This window comes from Telopea speciosissima, chromosome 5, assembly GCF_018873765.1.
Source record: "Telopea speciosissima isolate NSW1024214 ecotype Mountain lineage chromosome 5, Tspe_v1, whole genome shotgun sequence".
Taxonomy (NCBI): Eukaryota; Viridiplantae; Streptophyta; class Magnoliopsida; order Proteales; family Proteaceae; genus Telopea; species Telopea speciosissima.
In genome coordinates this window covers 14,300,947-14,318,406 of record NC_057920.1, presented here as the reverse complement: position 1 = coordinate 14,318,406, position 17,460 = coordinate 14,300,947, and the positions used below count along the sequence as shown (strand labels likewise).

Sequence of the window (17,460 nt, the reverse complement as noted above, 5' to 3'; positions counted from 1 at the left end):
TTAAATGATTTGTGGGAGCATAACAGTGTTACTAGACCGGTGGCGGCTCTCAAGAATCTTATTAAGTCACTTTGTTCCAATAGGGTTGAGTTGAATCGAAGATGAGTTGCAGGGTTGTTTTTTTTAATTTTTTTGCAAGCAAGGGCATTTTGGTCATTTTATTTTTAATTTTGGTGGGTTATTATCATACGTCTATAGCAAGGGCATTTTGATCATTTTATTGGCAAGGACCAAAGTGCTATATTATTTTGAAAGTAGAAGGGAGTTTGCAATTGGAACAGTTGTAGGGGGCATTATCAAAAACCCAAAACTTAAAGAATTTGTCAGAAGTGGGATTTGAACCCACGCCCTCTAACGAGGACCAGAACTTGAGTCTGGCGCCTTAGACCACTCGGCCATCCTGACAATGAATGATACATTACTTACATGTCATCCCTAAACATTGAATAAATGAAAAACTTCTAAATAATCCACCTATCATATTCTTATCTAATTCCAATTATATATGGCTCACTAGAATATGGAGTCTACTGGGGTGAACATATTTCAGTTTTTTCTTTTTTATAAACTAGGGATTCTCAATTGGCATCCATTTGTAACGTTAATTTCTTGCCCTTGCAGTCAAAGGAGATGCTAAAGTTTACCATAATCCAAAGGGTGTAGGTTCCCCTCAACTTGCTTCGTGAGTAATATCTTTTCTTCTATTGAATCGTCTTTGGATTTTATTCTTGGTCATGACTCTCAACTCCAACTGAACATGCATCACTGCATGAGTGTATTAACTGTGCTAACAACAATGAACAACTCTGTATCCAAGCCATATTGCTCAACAAGACTTTAGACATTATGATGCATTAATTGGGAATTGATATTGGATGATATTCAATGATATGTCTTGAAACTTACAATGGGTTGTAAAATTTATATCGATTTTGGATGTTACAACTATTTTGAAAATTAGAAGTAGATATTCAAGTAAAAATTCCTCAATGTATATGAAAATAGGATTTTTTATTTTTTTTTATTTTAAATATACATGCTTAAAACCTGTACAGTCCGTTATTTTGTTTTCTATCGTTTGATCATTTTATTTGATCATCCATTTATAATTTTTTACACAAACAACCACTAGCTCGATTGGTTGGAGGCATTGCCTGTCCTCTCTCTCCTCCCCCCCCCCCCCCGAATTTTTATCCTATGTAGTTACTGCAAAGTGCAGTATTGCATCGGGCGGCAACTGTAGAGGCCATGTGCACTATGTGAGGCCCACTATGCCACATGATCTCTACTACGGCGCATGATGCAATAATGCACCATGCAGTTATAAGAGAGGATAACGATTCCTCCACCCCCCCCCCCCCCCGCGCCGGTTGTAGACTTGTAGGTTGTGGACTTGCTTAGCCCTCCCCCTTAGTTTGTAGTTGACCTGTGGACCTGGAGTATGATAAAACCCCAAACTAAGTATAGTGGGGACTAGGGAGTAGCCGAGTAAGGACTAGAAAGCAGAAGAGAACTGAAGAGGGACATCAGACCCCACACCTCGACGTGGCATCCCCTTCAACAGTCAAACCATAGTTACATGAGGACTTCCTCAGCCAACCGATGAGCAGATCCCACCTACATGCGGCGTCCACGTCACAGTTAATACACTGACGAGGATCCGCATCAGCATCCCGTTTTTGTAGGTGGGTGTCATGTGTTACGTGAAGCGTAAAGAAAGCCATTGCTTTACAACTTTAGTCTGAGTCCCCCATCCCCGAGATCGTCAGTCGGTGTGGGCCCACTTTAACACTTTGCCTCCACTGTTTGACTTCTACGTTCGTATAGCATAAACATCACACGGTCACAGATCCCCATTATACAATCTTTTATGCTCAATCATGATCATCCGATCTATAAACAACGTATCTGATCATCATTAATAGACCCCCGCGTCTCGGAGTTCGGGTAGAACTGTAGAACTCAAGAACAGGGTTTCGGGGAAAGCCCTAACGGCCAAGGATGACGGTGCCGACTACCGTCAGCTTTAGGATGATGCGTTAGAGATAACGGCATTAATCGAGGTTAATTGCGACGCCTCGTGGGGCTGTCGGGTATTGCTGAAAAACGGTCGGGCTCTGATGCATTTTGTCTAGTAACGAAGCACCTGCACCGTCAACAATCCATTTCCACGAGGCCCACGAAGCCCATTGCCCGTAATATATATAATTATTTTTTTAATTGCCTTAATTCTTATCATCTATTGTTTGGAGTTTGGACACATTTTCTTAATGACGAATGCACCCCTGCCCTAGGGACAAGAAGCCCACGCCCTTGTTACAAAACTGTGGGGGTAGCCTCAACACTTGTTATTATTTTATCTTAAGTTTCTGTTCATTAGTAATCATCATCATAGGATGCCATGTTTGTCCCCGGAATACCCGAGTCCGACCCAATATTATTGCAAGATCCAAGTATCTAACCAATCAGATCTTTCACAGTAACTCTTGTGGTTAAACCTTTGGGTAAAGTGACAGCCATCGATTCAATCTGAAACCAGACTCGGTCAAGGGTAATGATGGGTTGAAGGAATTATTTGAGAACCTTATATTCTTTTTGAAATTTAAAAGATGCTTCTTTTTCAAGCAGACCAAGAGTCTAAAACCAAGGATTACAAATGTTGACCAAAGATGCTCCCAAATCACGATTAGTAAAGTACTAACCCTTCACTTTTCAAGAATCATGATTCAACTTCTTATTTACTCTACTTAATTGAGGGCATTTGTACAGTAAATTAGATTCCATTGTGGTGGTAATCCTGTCATTTCAGCAAAATAACTGCCTATAAATTTGGTAAAAGATGGGATTAAATCCTCTTCGATACAGGCATTATGTAGCCTGAGAGCTTGACACATGGAAGAAGCTTCATCCAACGGTGCGAGTTTAATACAAGTCTGGGCATTTGCGGTACACTGCAATGCGGGCCTGAGAGCTCAACACGTGGAAGAAGCTTCATCCAATAGTACTAGCTCAATGAAAAGTAGTTTTTCTTTCTTTCTTCTCGAGCTCGGCACTGTTGGATGTCGCAACTTCCACGTGTTGAGCTCTCAAGCCCACATTGCAGTGCACCACATGATTAGGGCACTGCAATGGATTTTTTCCTTAAAAGATGTCTTAAGAAATAAATAAAGAGATTAAACGTGTAACGCATTAATCAAAGATCAAAAGCTGAGTGTTGTTGAGTATAGTAAAAACCTTATAGAACCACATTTAATCAAGCCTGTAAACGGATCGGATTCGGCTCGGATACGGATCGGATGTAATCGGATTCAGATATTTCTTGGTCGAATACGGATACCTCTAAACGGATTCGGATGGATTCGGATGCAGATCAAATTCGGATTTTCGACCATCCGTTTACACCTCTGCCTTGTGTAACCCAAACCTTCCTCCCCCTAGTGGATACAATTCACTCTCAATCCATAGTTTTAGATCATGATTCTCTTTTTCTCATATTCTAGAACCTGTTGAATCTTCAAAAACCCTCAAGATCGTTATTTACTTAATTTTTTATAATTAAGTATTCGGATTCGGATTTTTATCGGAGTATTTGGATTTTTTTTCCGGATATCTCTAATCGAATACAGATACCCCTAAACGGATACGAATGCGAATCAAATTCGAATTTTCGATTATCCATTTAGAGCCCTCCATTTAATGTAAGTGGAAAACCCTACCACATTATAAGATGTGAGATCCGATAAGGGACCATATATCCAAATTATTTTATTATTTATGGTTCCTTCATTATATTCTAAACATGGATGCAGAGCAGCTAACAACATAGGCTTCTCTCCTTTACTCTCTTTAGCATAATAACTACATTATATTCTAAACATGGATCTGGTCTCCTCATGCTCTCCCTCGTTCATCCTCAGCTTTGTTTTGTTACTAATCTGTAGAGGTAAATGAGAACAGTTCAAAAACTTCCATTTTTAGATCTGGGTTCCTCTCACATTTTCATTCCATTAAGCTTTTGTAATGATAAATCTTACTGGTTTTTCTTTCGCAGGTGCTTCAGGGGCTACATTTACATTTGTGAACAAATGTGACTACACAGTCTGGCCCGGAATCCTCGCCAATGCAGGCAGCCCAAGGTTAGATAGCACAGGATTTGAGCTCCCAAAGGACACCTTTCGTGCCTTCCAAGCTCCAACAGGGTGGTCAGGCAGGTTCTGGGGCAGAACAGGCTGCAATTTCGACGCTACAGGCCAAGGCACATGCTCCACAGGCGACTGTGGATCAGACCAGGTAGAATGCAACGGCGCAGGTGCTGCTCCACCTGCAACACTCGCTGAATTCACATTAGGCTCGGGTAGTCAGGATTTCTACGATGTGAGCTTAGTAGATGGGTATAATCTGCCTATGATGGTGGATGTGAGTGGTGGCACGGGTACCTGTGCATCGACCGGGTGCGCTATAGATTTGAATCAGCAATGCCCCATGGAATTGAGGGTGAGTAGCGGAGATGCTTGTAAAAGTGCCTGTGAGGCGTTTGGGAGTCCCGAGTACTGTTGCAGCGGCGACTTCAATACGCCCACAGCTTGCCGGCCGTCGGTGTACTCGGAGATGTTCAAATCTGCTTGCCCGAGATCCTATAGTTATGCTTATGATGATCCTACCAGTACCTTTACTTGTTTGGGAGCAGATTATACCATTACCTTCTGCCCTTCTTCTGTGACTAGGTAAGAAATCAGATCCCCAGGGAAATTCATCTTGAATTCCGTTTTTTGTTAACGAAATTTCTCTTTAATTAATTGATTTACTCCCCTTGCAGTTTGAAGAACTCGAGAGATTCAACTCCAATAACGACAGGAACCACAACAGATGGTTCAGTGTCAGGTGGAGTGTCACAGTCAGGAACAGAGACAGGGTCAGGAACAGGGACGAGTACTATGCTGGCCGATACATCGATGTTGGCAGCCTTGGCCACTGGAGACGCCACTGGAGACTCAACCAGGACGACCCTTTCTTCTTCTGTTCTTCAATCTACACTCACCATTGCAGCAACCATCGCTCTCATCCTCCTTCCCTTCCTTCGATTGTAGTCTCTCTTCTATCTTCTCTTCATCTTTCATGGCTTCTCCCTGGAAACCACTATGGTCGCCTACTAAGTCCATTTAATGCTACAACATTCATGGCGGTTTTGGGTTTTACTTTGTTTGGGAAGTCCGATTGAATCAAATTGTAAACTACCCCATTTTCAGGTTCTTCATATTTAATTTGACATTTATATTGCATATATAAAGGTTTTTATTTTTTCCCTTTTTATTCTGTTAATTGTGGAGCCAAAGCAAAAAAAATAAAATGGCTCCTCGGTATGTAATAAAGAGAAGGTGTTTGCTTTAACGCTATTTTGTGTCCAGTGGTTGCTAAAAGAGCAAGTGAAGGCCACTTTGCTGGACTTGCAACCTTGTCAGTTTGTCTGCAATGAACATGAGAGATAGAGAGATAGAGAGAGTGTCCTGGGAATGTTATTTCTTTACGTAGCAATTCAATCGATGTAATAATGTGATTTCAATCCGAGTGTCGGTATGATGTATTTTGTATTCTTTTTATTAAAAAATTTCAATCCAAGTGTTATGATAAACTTTGTATCTAAAGATTTCAATCCAAATGCTATGATGTATTATTGTACGTTTCATCCCATCTCATCTTGAGACGATCTGGGTCTAACCTGTGCGTGTATGAAAAAGCATCTCAAACCTGTTGCATGGGAAGGGAGAGTCTTCACTCTAAGGGGCTTACACCCCTATAGACTCTTTTTTTTTATATATGTCTCTATTCTGTCCCTTCCGCTCCCAATATAAGATTAAACATTTCACACAGTAAAACACATGAAGATAAAAATGCAAGTTCATGTAAGAGTGAAAATCAAAACCAAATTTTAAAAAGAAAGAAAAAACAAAAACATTGCAACTTATTCAATTCAACATCATTTAAAACAACACTCTACATTTGCAATGTGACAATATTTATATATTTGAGGGAAAGTGGGAGTGGGAGAGGATACACTACCTCTATGTCTATCTCTCTCCTCCCTTTATGAAATGATCTCACTGTCCTCTTATATATAATATTGTTTTATCGCACATCATTGGTACATTCTCCAATATTAACTACTCAGAGAATCCTCTCATGTTTTTATTAATTAAATGTTTGATAGGGCATAAGAAATGCTTTGTGTAGTTTTTTAAGTTGTTGGTTGGATTATTTACTTCGTAAGTGTGATATAAAATCATCGATTTTTTTAAAATTTTTTAATTTTGGCGGGATACCTAACAATAAAATTTTATTTTATAGGTAAAGCTTCGTTGACTTTAGTGTTTATTTGGAGGGAGAAAGAACGCCACTCAATTGCCCTTGGCCTCTATTTCGACCTCACCACCTGTTATACCATGATCCAGCCTAAACAGATATTGAAAAACAAAACAATAAGCCTTTAATTCTGACAATGATCTTGGTATGGCCTTGGGGGTCATTCAGTATACCACGGGACATTTATGTGGGTTGTAATAACTTTTTTCATTTTAATTTTAGGATAAATTACACGTCACCCTCTGATTTTCAAACGAAACTCAGATCACCCCCTGGTTTTTGAAAAAACTCAAATCACCCCCTCTACAGTAACAGTGTTAGTCTGCTATTAGTTATTGGTGTGAAAGGACTATTTTACCTTTGTACTAAAACATTAGAATAAAATTTACAATACTACCCTTACTTCATCTTCAACATTGGTCAAGGGTAGTTTAGGGATTTAAAATTATTTAACTGGCTGACATCATCACTTAACAACATAAAACTAACGGTAGGGACTAACTTGTCATATTGGGGTCTAAACCAGGGGTGATTTGAGTTTTTTTCAAAAACCAAGGGCTGATCTGAGTTCCGTTTGAAAACCAAGGGGTGATGTGTAATTTACCCTTAATTTTAAGTTGTGACAATGATCTTGTAAAGTTTGCTTCTTCCTTGGCAAAGCAAGCAAAAAACAATAGATAGAACTAGGTGAGAATGTGGGCACTATGTCTCTTCTTTATGTTAGTTGTTGCGTGTGAAAACCTCCGCCGCCCGGTTCGCCCACGGATGAGTCTGCAAAAATCGAGTGAGCACAAGAGAGCCGGTGTGGTCCGAACAAGGACTCTTCGATACTTAAGTTAAGTCTCTGGTGCAACAGCGTATCAACTTTGTGAAAAGTGAGATGAGCGTTTGAGCTCTATACTTGGGTATTTACAGGATGAGTTGAGGCGATCGGATGAGTCCTTGTATGGTAAGAGTTCTCTTTTGGTTGGGCTCTTCCATGCGGAACAGAGTAGAGAGTTATTCTCGGAGTTGGACTCGTAATAACGAAAGAGTCCTTATTGGAGTGTGATTTGATTCCGTTTCTGGATTGCGGCCCGATTCGCGTACCGCAATTGTCGAGGTATGATGATGTGGCCCCGTGATTTCGGGAGGGCCGTAGTTATCGCTTTTGGCGGGGCCTTGACCTCGAACGGCCATGCCCCTAATGTTCGGCTTTGGGCTCGGCCCAGACGGCCAGTGTTTTGAACCTTGGCGCGATGCTCGACTCGGCCAACTTATTCCCGTAGCGGGTTACGCGGGAGCTCAGGCAGGTATTCGTCCTTGGTGATCCTCAACAGTATGGCCAAGCAAAGTGGGCTCGGCTTAGTGCACAGCCGACAGACACCGGTAGGCCTCGAGCTCGGCCATGTCGGTGAGTGATCATCCTCCTCTTTGGCGCCCGACATGGGGCCTCATCATTTGGTTTGGCTCGGTCCTCCCGTTCGGCCTGGCTCCATCCACGTATCACCCTCTGAATGGAGGGCTATTTTATGGCTCATCATTAGTCAATAAATTTTTCATTTTCTTTCCATAAAAAAAAATTAGCATCCTTCAGGGGTGCGGATGTAATTGTTTAAAACGTGGGATGCTTGTAATTGGACCAAAGAATAGGGGAGGGGCATGTCATTTGCTCTACTTCTAATTGCTAATTAAAGGAAACCAAAGTGATTCTACAGCAGCAGCAAGAGGGGATCTTTATCTCATGGGGAGGCAAAAAAGACAACCTAACCCCCTACCCGAGTGGGGTCTAACCCCTCTCTTATTACAGGCACCAGACAACTATACCGGGCAGAGAACCTGAGAGGATAAAAATTCACCAAGAGGGACATTCAATTACAAGCAGGGCATGAGATTACACGGGCTGCAAGAGTATGAGCCGCGGTTGTCAAGAAGAGGCATCAGAATCTAAAGTTCCAATGCGATAGAAATGGCAGAACTCTTTAACAGAGCAGCAAACATAGAAGGACCAGAATAGTAGATGATGCCGGAAGAGGGGCTAGGATACGGGTCTGAATGTCTGATGCTCTGTTACTAATCTTTCAATGCATCGGAACCAAGTTTTAGGTTGCTTTCCTAAGATCCTATTTCTCATAGCTTGGCCTCAACTAGGGAGAGCAAAAACATAAATTCCTAGTCATTCTAACCATACTGTATAGATGGAGAATTCCTCAAAATAAGTATGGGTTAAATTAATTTTCCTATCTCAACCAAATGGCCCAATGTGGACGAGGCTCAATAGACACTGCTATCCTGCAAATAAACCAACAAAGCAGCGAGGGATTACAACCATGCCATGGCCATCCCACTGCAATAGTCCTACAGCCAAACAGGAAACTATGTCAGTATTTGCCACGACATAGATGGAAACTAATACAAGCTGATAAGAAACTTAACCGGATGAAGACTAAGTGAAATGGCTAAAAGATGCTACACATATATACGGCTTTTAATAATGTTGTGAGGAATGGTTCTCATCAACATTACCATCAACATTACCAGACATGCCACATTTCAGGAGTAGATGGAAAGAGTGGTTGAAAGCAAAACTCTGATTTTAGAGGATTGACTCTACCGATATTCTCTGAAGTATCTTTACTACATGACAACAATTCTAGTGACATGCTTGCATTAATTTCAAAACCATCTAAATTCTTTCTCCACAAACTTTGCAAGGGTTGTCTCTTAGGGAATCTAGGCTGTCAGAAAATCTGAATGAGAAGGGCACCATCCCTTGACTAATTTACAACTCATCCTTGATCGAAGATTCTGTTTCTGCATTATCCTCAGTTGTTCCGGCCTCATCACCCATGGAAGTAGCTTCCTTAATGTCAGATTCAACCTCAGCCTCTTCTACATCATCCTCCTCTTCCACTGCAGCATCTGGACTGATATTCAGGCTTGACTTGACTGAGCTGTAGATACTGGAAGCAAATTCCTTAGGGTCATTAAGGATGAAGCCACTCTCCATAAGGGCTGTTTGGTATATAAGCCGTGCTGTCTGCTTTACATTCTCATCCTGCCAAGAAAGACCATTTCAGGTTTTTAGCTTCTAACATACACGTGTGGGCATAAGAATATATATGTGTGTGTCTAGAGAGAGAGAGAAAAGAGAGACATGGGGGCGTTAGTAAATACAGGGAAAAAGCAGTTATCTAGCATAGAAGATAATTCCATGGCAGCTTTAGCTAATCCGAGATAATGGGGCAACATAAATACCATTTTGGACTGTCATTTTGTTATACACTATGATTATCATGTCGGGGTTAGGGGGAACAAGGTTTTCAAAAGGTAATATTGTGGGAAATAGGGGTATTTTTAAACTAACTGGCTCTGGTCCAATCAGCAATCACTCAAAATTTTCTGGTCTTAAGCCAAGACCCAAGGAAGACAAGTTACAAGTCTCAATAAACCGATTTTCTAGATATTGTTTTTTACAAGGTGTTCAAAGATGCCAAATCCATTGTTCCCACGTGCAGTACAGGAGCAAATATTTGCATGAAGGTGCATATAAAAATGACAGAAAGCCTGCATTCTAGAGGTGCAAATTAAAAAGTTCCAAGAAATACCTCAGAATCCTTGACAACCCTTTCCCGAAGCTCCTTGATGATTGGGTGCCTTGGGTTAATCTCAAGAACCCTCTTTCCGCGCATATAAGCCTGCTTGTTGGCGTCAGATAGAGTCTGGGATTGCATAATTTTTTCCATGTTTGCACTCCATCCATACTTGGATGTCACCACCACACATGGGCTGTTCTCCAGACGATTGCTTATCTTCACATCATCAACATTTTCACTGGCAAGAGCTCCCTTCCACCATTTTGTCAGCTCTTTGAACGATTCCTTGAGCTCCTTATCTTTTGATTCCTTCCCAAGCTTCAGCCCTTCCTTGGACACATTCTGGAATTTCTTGTCTTCATAGTCCATCAGGTATTGCATTAGGTATTCATCTACTGGATCAGTGAAGAAAATAACCTGGAATAATAAAAATATCCATCATAGCTTATCAAATAAAAGCAGCAGCAATGACACTCAACAACCGTCAATAAATAAACAAATATCTGTTTGAGCAGGTTGTCAAATAAACAAGACAATATTTGTAAAATAGTACCTCAAAATTTTTCTTTGTGAGCCTCTCAAGGAAGGGGGATTTCTCCAATTGTTCCTTACTGGTTCCTGTTATATAAAAGATATCCTTCTGTCCAGACTTCATTCTTGAGATGTACTGATCTAGAGATGTCAGCTTGCCACCTGACTTCGTGCTGCAAATATGAATGCAGAGAAGCAATTATCACTTAAAACGAATATGATCCAAAGATACCCCAACCCAAATGCTGATGAGAAACGTAATTAGTATGAAGTACAAAACTAACCAGGTCTCACCTTTCAAATCTGAGTAGCTTTGCCAGGCGATTTCTATTGGTGGCATCCTCAATGATACCGAGCTTTATTGACTTTCCAAACTCATTCCAGAACTTAGTGTACTGACCTTTCTTCTCATCATTGTCATCAGCATTTTCAGCATCTGTTTGCCCAACATTTAATATCAATAGAGAGAGAGAGAGAGAGAGAGAGAGAGAAAATCAGCTTTACCAGCACTATTTTGAACTATATTAAATGTATCATCAATGAAATATTAAAATAATCCAGGTATTTCCCTATACATGCCCACCCACACAGTGAAAGAAAAATTGGGGGCGTGGGAGGGGAGGCATCAGCTTAGTGGACATAACCATGTGATATTTCTTACTAGGACTAGGCTCCATACCTTTATTGTCATTACCAATAGCCTCATCAGGATCCTCATCAGCAATCCTACGGATCATATCAAGAGCTTTGCGAATAAGTTTCTTCTTGATAGTCTTCAGACTGTTGTGCTGTTGAAGCATTTCTCGTGATACATTGAGTGGTAAGGTGTCGGAATCAACAAGACCCTGCTCATGATGTAGACAAGCATGACAGAGTGAGATTGACCTACTTCAATACATCAAAAAACTAAGCTTGGAAACCAGTCCTCATATTTTTCTCATTTTTATCAAACCAATATCAAGGATCTCACCTTCAAAAAGTTCAGGTACTTGGGAAGAAGTTCATCAAATTCATCCGAGATGAAGACACGTCTAACAAACAACTTCAGGTTGGCTTTGTTGGAGTTATAGTAGCTTTCATACAGATCATGAGGAGCCTTTGGAGGAACAAACAGAATAGCCTTGAACTCCACGTCACCTTCAGCGGTAAAGTGACTCCATGACAAAGGTTTCTCATCACCAAAGTCCTGTTCAACAGATGAAAATGTCAATTCAATCAGCAATTCCCTATATGGTAACTTTATTTTTTATTCTAGTAGTTAACACAGAATGTGTAACTTTACCTTCGCAAGAGAGCGGTAGAATTTTGTGTATTCCTCATCTGTAACCTCCTTTGGATTCCGTAGCCAAATAGCCTTCACATCATTCAAAAGCTCCCACTCATATGTTGTTTCCTTCACTGTCGTAGTCTTTGGCTTTTTCTCAGAATCTTCCTCTTCTGACTCTTCCTCTGAAGAGCTACTTTCAGCTGCTACCAACAATGTCCGTAAAGTATGAGTAAAAAAAATTACAGAATAACCAAAAAAATGGGTCTACAAGAACATGGACTATTAATCTATTATGATCCATAAAGATGCATGGATAGATCGTGAAGATTTGAGTATCCAAAAAAGGGGGGGGGGGGGAATTTGAAATCATCTAATTTGTCAGAAAAAACATACTTGTTTCCTCTTCTTCATTAGAGTCATCTTCATCTGTAGGAACCTCCACATCAACTTCTTTGCTTGCCCACATGTTTATAGGGAAGTTAATAAATTGAGAGTATTTCTTCACCAATTCCTGCATTCAGAGAATAATCTAAAACCTCAGACTAAAAAATGGAACTACAAAAATACTCATAAAAGATGTATAGGAGGGAACATCTAATCATCATTCTGGAAAATAACGTAAGGTTCATATTTGTGAGTTAGAGTAAATAGACAACCTACTAAGCATTGTAAATGCAAGAGCAACCCATAATTCAGATCATGTAGGTTTCATATTGTGGGTAAGGTTCATATTTGTGGGTTAGAGTAAATAGACAACCTACTAAGCATTGTAAATGCAAGAGCAATCCATAATTCAGATCATTCTGGAAAATCTAATCATCATTCTGAAAAATAACGTAAGGTTCATATTTGTGGGTTAGAGTAAATAGACAACCTACTAAGCATTGTAAATGCAAGAGCAATCCATAATTCAGATCATGTAGCTGGGATTAATTCCATAGTTGTCAAGGCGTCGCCTAGGCGTCCAGGCATCTTGGTCACCTTGGGCACCTGGACGCCTTGGTCACCTTATTGGTGTCGCCTTGAATTTAGACCCCCTCCAACGCCTTGGGTTGCCTAGACTCCGTGACAACTATGATTATTTCAATTAGTTCACATCTTGAACGTCAGGGTAGGATAAATTTTTAGTTAAAAATTGGGAGGTAATAATGTAATTTTTCTTGTTTTAAATATTGATGCGGACAGGCGGCTGGAGATGTTCCCATGTGCAGTCAACAATTGTGGCTGAAGATGTTCACATTCTGCAATCAACAATTGCAGGAGACATACTTGAAAAACTATGTTTTTCGACCCGACTCGCCCTACTCAAAACCTTCTCAGAGAGCTTTGCTGGGCGACTGCAAAGGTTTAGGCCTTCACTGTTTTGGGCAACTTTATTAATCAACTATAATACTATATATATATACATATGAGAGAGAGAGAGCAAGACCGTCTAGTTCCACGACAATAGATAGGAAGTTGTTCCACAACAATAGATAGGAAATTGTTTGCAGAGCTGCGTTTTCATGCGCTTACAAGAAAAACTGGAGAGAAGGGCTACCTAGGGGGTACTTGCCTCTGAAATCAGTCTGAGCGACAATAAGAGATGAAGGTATCCATTGTTATGGAATCAGATATCTTCACGGATGATATGGTTCAGAGTCTCGAGCAAGCGCACAGGGTAGAGGGAGAAGCGAGGTGACCGGACTCAGTGAATTTCATGTAACTCAAGCATAAACATCGAGTAACTTGTAATTCGATCAAAACTCAAACCTGGTCTAGTCATTTTTTATACTGACAAAGTCTACATGACTTTTTACCAGGTTTTTTCCATTTTTTGATTCAACTCAGACTGACTTGCGAGTCAAAACCTAGTTTTCCAAGTATGGCTAGAAGTGTCCACTTTCTCTTATCCTTGGCTAGAAGTTTCCTATTGGTTGAATGATGTAATAGGTTAGTTTAGAGTTTTTCTATTAGTTGGATGATGTAATAAGTTAGGTTGGAGCCTTCCACAGCCCTCTTCCCATACATTATTTCTTAAATTAATGATCAGCAAATCACAATGTCGGCCCAACAATTTCCAAACAAGCACTTGATAGTAATTAATTACGACAGTGTAAGAAACAAGACTATAAAACAAAGGGTAAGTACACTCACTTTTAATTTGTCTTCCTCCAAATACTCCTGGGCTTCCTCCCTAAGATGCAATCTGATCTCAGTTCCACGTCCTAGTGGCTCGTTATCTACATCTTCAGAGATTGCAAATGCCCCATCAGCCTTCGACTCCCAAATATACCTGAAAATCAGATAGGGTAATTGGAATGATATTTGTCCACACGAGGATTCTTTTTTCTTTTCCTTTTTTTTTTTTTTTTTTTTTTTTTTTTTTTTTGGGGGGGGGGGGGGGGTAACCTTGAGAAATTAATGCCTTGAAAGCCTTACTGTTTGTCATCATTGTGTTTACTAATGACTTCAACATAGTCTGCAACAAGATATACAGAGTAAAACCCAACTCCAAATTGCCCAATGAGATTGAGATCACCACTTGTTTGCATTTTCTCAACAAAAGCTGCATATAAAAGCAAAATTCAACTCAATAAGTATTTCATTCAATAAGAAAAAGGTGGAGCAAATGCTAGCAAAATGTTCCTGCATCTTAATATCTGGAACAATTATGTTAATAGGGATACCTGAAGTTCCAGACTTTGCTATGGTTCCCAAGTTCTTGATCAGATCCTCTTTTGTCATTCCTATACCTCTGTCACGAATAGAAAGCACTTTCTTTTCCTTGTCTAATTTAATCTGCATTTCGTCATATGTAAAAAATTTCAGCAAACTTCCAAAAAATCATTGGCTAAAAAGTTCAGTCTCAAGATTTTATTATTTCAACACAGCCAATTACTGACCTGGATCTCAAGCTTCGTGTTATCACCTTCACCCAAAATTTCCTTGTCTGTGAGGGAAAGGAACCTGATCTTATCCAATGCCTGATATAGAATAAACAAATTCAGATAAAATCAGCTCCATACATAACTGTGGAATAAACAAATACTTAACAGCACCTAACGTTTCAGTTGTTCAAGTACGTAAAATAAAGGTTTAGTAAAATCTTCTTACATCAGAAGCATTGGAGATTAGCTCCCTCAAGAAAATGTCTTTATTGCTATAAAGAGAGTTAATAATTATATCCATGAGCCGAGAAACCTCAGCTTGAAACTCGAACTTCTCTGCATTACTGCGGAGAGATCTCTTTGAGATAGACTCTGCCTCCCTGAACAAAAATAATTAGTCCAGTTAGAAAAAGATGGACAAGAGAAAGGAACTCCAAGTCCCCTCATTTTAACAGAGCTGCAAAGAAGAGAGTAAACTAAAAGCAGATCCACAGAGGAAAAATCCCAAAAATAGAACAAGAAGCCAACCTCTTAGCAACATCCGAATCGGTTGATAATCCATTAGGAACGGCACCAAGCTTGTCTTCAACCTTGGGAGGGTCTACAAGCTCTTCGGATTCGCTCTCTTCTGCATTGGCATGTATCTTACGACCTAAAGAATCGGATATTACAGCAAAGGATCAGAAACAAGCGAACCAGAAAAAATAAAAAAGGATTCGTTCGGCTTAAACTCCAAAATCAATTGATCTTCAAATCAGTAAATGCAGATAATGATAGAAACATTGATCACAGTTAATGCAAATGCAATCTGCGAGATAAAGCATTACAGAAACCTAAACCTCACCCGATTCGAACACTGACACCGTAAACTAAACAAATTCGGTTTTAAAAAGAATAAAACAAATGCTGGTCTAATGCCACATGAACAGTCACAGATCAAGAAAAAACTAATTATTGTCCACAAATCTGAAGCGCTAGCATTCAAATGAAACACTGATACACTTCCCGATCTACGAACTAAGCTTATAATCACAGAAAATCAGATCTAAGCGCATTCGACAACAGAAAAGGTTCGAATCCAGGAAAGAAAAATTGTACGTAGAATCAGAGTCCTAACGGAACTTCAATCTCAGAGAAAAAAAAATACCTTGATCTGGTAGGAGGGAGAGAAGAAGTAAGAGAAGCAGAGCGGAAGGGAGAGTCAACCTCCTCATCGTCTTCCCGATACGCAAATCTCAGCAGCTTCACCACTCAAACTCAGTAGTAAATCTGTAACTTCCAAATTAGCCTACGCTTTATAACTTAGAATTAATATTAATTGTGAGAGAATCAGAGCTCCAATTACAGTCGTTTTGGCTTGCGACGTTTATATAGCGAGCCTCAGAAGCTGGCAACCCGGAGACTTGAATGGGGAGCTTGACTTCCTTGAAACCGTACGGAACGGCTTTATTTTGCCAGAGTGGAAGATCCGACGGTGTCTGGATAATGAATTGACACATGGCGAACTTCTACTGGGTCACTCCGTCACGATTGACGTGGAGGAGGAGAGCAAGTGTTCTGGATTGTTCCGAACCACATTTGCTTTGTGTTCGTGCTTCGTGGTCTACACGCCGCGGAACCCAAACAACCAACACCAACAGATCCTACGGACAGTTTTCCACTTTTCCTTTTCAGTATTTTCTTGTTTAGATCGCTAATATCTGGTTAATCCACATTGGATTCTTCAGTCCTTTAGACCCTTCAGTTTCGGAAATTGTTACGAACTTACTAAGGAGGTGATTCAAGGAGCACGTACGGTACTTATTTGAGACCGACAGACGTAAACCGTTGGATTCGCACAAGAGGATTTCTCGATCTCTGATAAATACAGATCCTACTACAGTAATGAGTGGATTCCAATCTGGTGAACTTAAAAAAGAGAGTTAAAATAATGTTGTTGCATACTCAAACAAACCAGAGCGTTCAGCCATTGATGAATTCTTATATTTTTTTTTTTTAAAAAAAACTCATGAGGAATGATGATGAGTTCCAGCTAAGAGTGCAAGTTTGGCCCTATCGTCTCGAACCCACCTTGAGCCCGAATAGGACTGAGATGAGATAAATAGCCCTGAGGGCAGGTTAGGATTAGAAATTTCTACCCCTAACTTACGGTCGAGTCGGCCAAGGTTGAGGCCTCGGGCTGAGCCTAGCTCAACTTTATTTTAAGTTATATTATAAAATATATATTGATATACTATATATATTATAAATTTTAGATGTCACACATATTTCTGATATAATATATTATATTATAGTGTTATTTTATTTAAAGTGGTAATTTTCTCTTCGACTCTGCCCCCACTCCATGATCAGGGCCAATCAAGGTCAGCCCAGCCCAACCTTGAGGGCAAGTTAGGGTTGGATTTTTTCAGGCCATGAGTCAAGGTCGGGTCGAGCCTGGGCCCAACTAAGGGGACTCAGGGTTGGGTTGGGTTTTTAAAATGGCTTGCTCAACCCGACCTTATTGCAGCCCTAGCTCCAACCATGGTTTTTAGTGTACGATATCGGTCACCTACAAAACCAATATGGTATTGGCATGGATTGAATAAATTTACCATGATTTCCTTTAAAAAAATAAAATTTTGATAGTTTTATCCATTATCCGTACCATGTCAACTATACAGTATTAGCATGGTATCGAGCGATACTATACCAATATCTCAAACCATGGCTCCAGCTATCATATCATTTATCTCTTACCAAAAATACATATATCACATCACTTATCATTTCTTAGGAGAATTAATTTCTCTAGTGGCGTAAGGTTTTGTAGCAAAGGAACTTTAAGAGAATTGGAAAGTGAAAATTTTTAAACTTAAAA

General features: G+C 40.0%; 2 protein-coding genes and 1 non-coding gene across 4 annotated transcripts; 1 reads left to right on the top strand and 2 right to left on the bottom strand.

Annotated features, from left to right (window-relative positions):
* Window positions 1-321: 321 nt before the first annotated feature.
* Window positions 322-405, bottom strand: TRNAL-CAA. Its single transcript has one exon. It is a non-coding gene; the product is annotated as a tRNA-Leu (tRNA).
* Window positions 406-3,835: 3,430 nt separating this feature from the next.
* LOC122660946 (thaumatin-like protein 1) lies at window positions 3,836-5,122 on the top strand. Its single transcript, XM_043856209.1, has 3 exons — window positions 3,836-3,943; window positions 4,052-4,724; window positions 4,817-5,122. The coding sequence occupies exons 1-3, from the start codon at window positions 3,877-3,879 to the stop codon at window positions 5,085-5,087; spliced, it is 1,011 nt and encodes a 336-aa protein (XP_043712144.1). The 5' UTR covers window positions 3,836-3,876; the 3' UTR covers window positions 5,088-5,122.
* A 3,794-nt stretch (window positions 5,123-8,916) lies between these two features.
* Window positions 8,917-15,942, bottom strand: LOC122661461 (endoplasmin homolog). Of its 2 annotated transcripts, none has more exons than XM_043856850.1 (15): window positions 15,748-15,942; window positions 15,129-15,252; window positions 14,827-14,980; window positions 14,616-14,696; window positions 14,400-14,511; window positions 14,152-14,278; window positions 13,867-14,005; window positions 12,124-12,241; window positions 11,746-11,933; window positions 11,434-11,649; window positions 11,143-11,308; window positions 10,758-10,899; window positions 10,486-10,636; window positions 9,945-10,349; window positions 8,917-9,394 (listed from the first exon to the last, which is right to left on the bottom strand). In XM_043856850.1, the coding sequence occupies exons 1-15, from the start codon at window positions 15,812-15,814 to the stop codon at window positions 9,119-9,121; spliced, it is 2,466 nt and encodes an 821-aa protein (XP_043712785.1). In that variant the 5' UTR covers window positions 15,815-15,942; the 3' UTR covers window positions 8,917-9,118. The 2 variants fall into 2 exon arrangements, with proteins under 2 accessions (XP_043712785.1, XP_043712786.1); XM_043856851.1 differs by having other exon boundaries at window positions 11,746-11,930.
* Window positions 15,943-17,460: the final 1,518 nt, after the last annotated feature.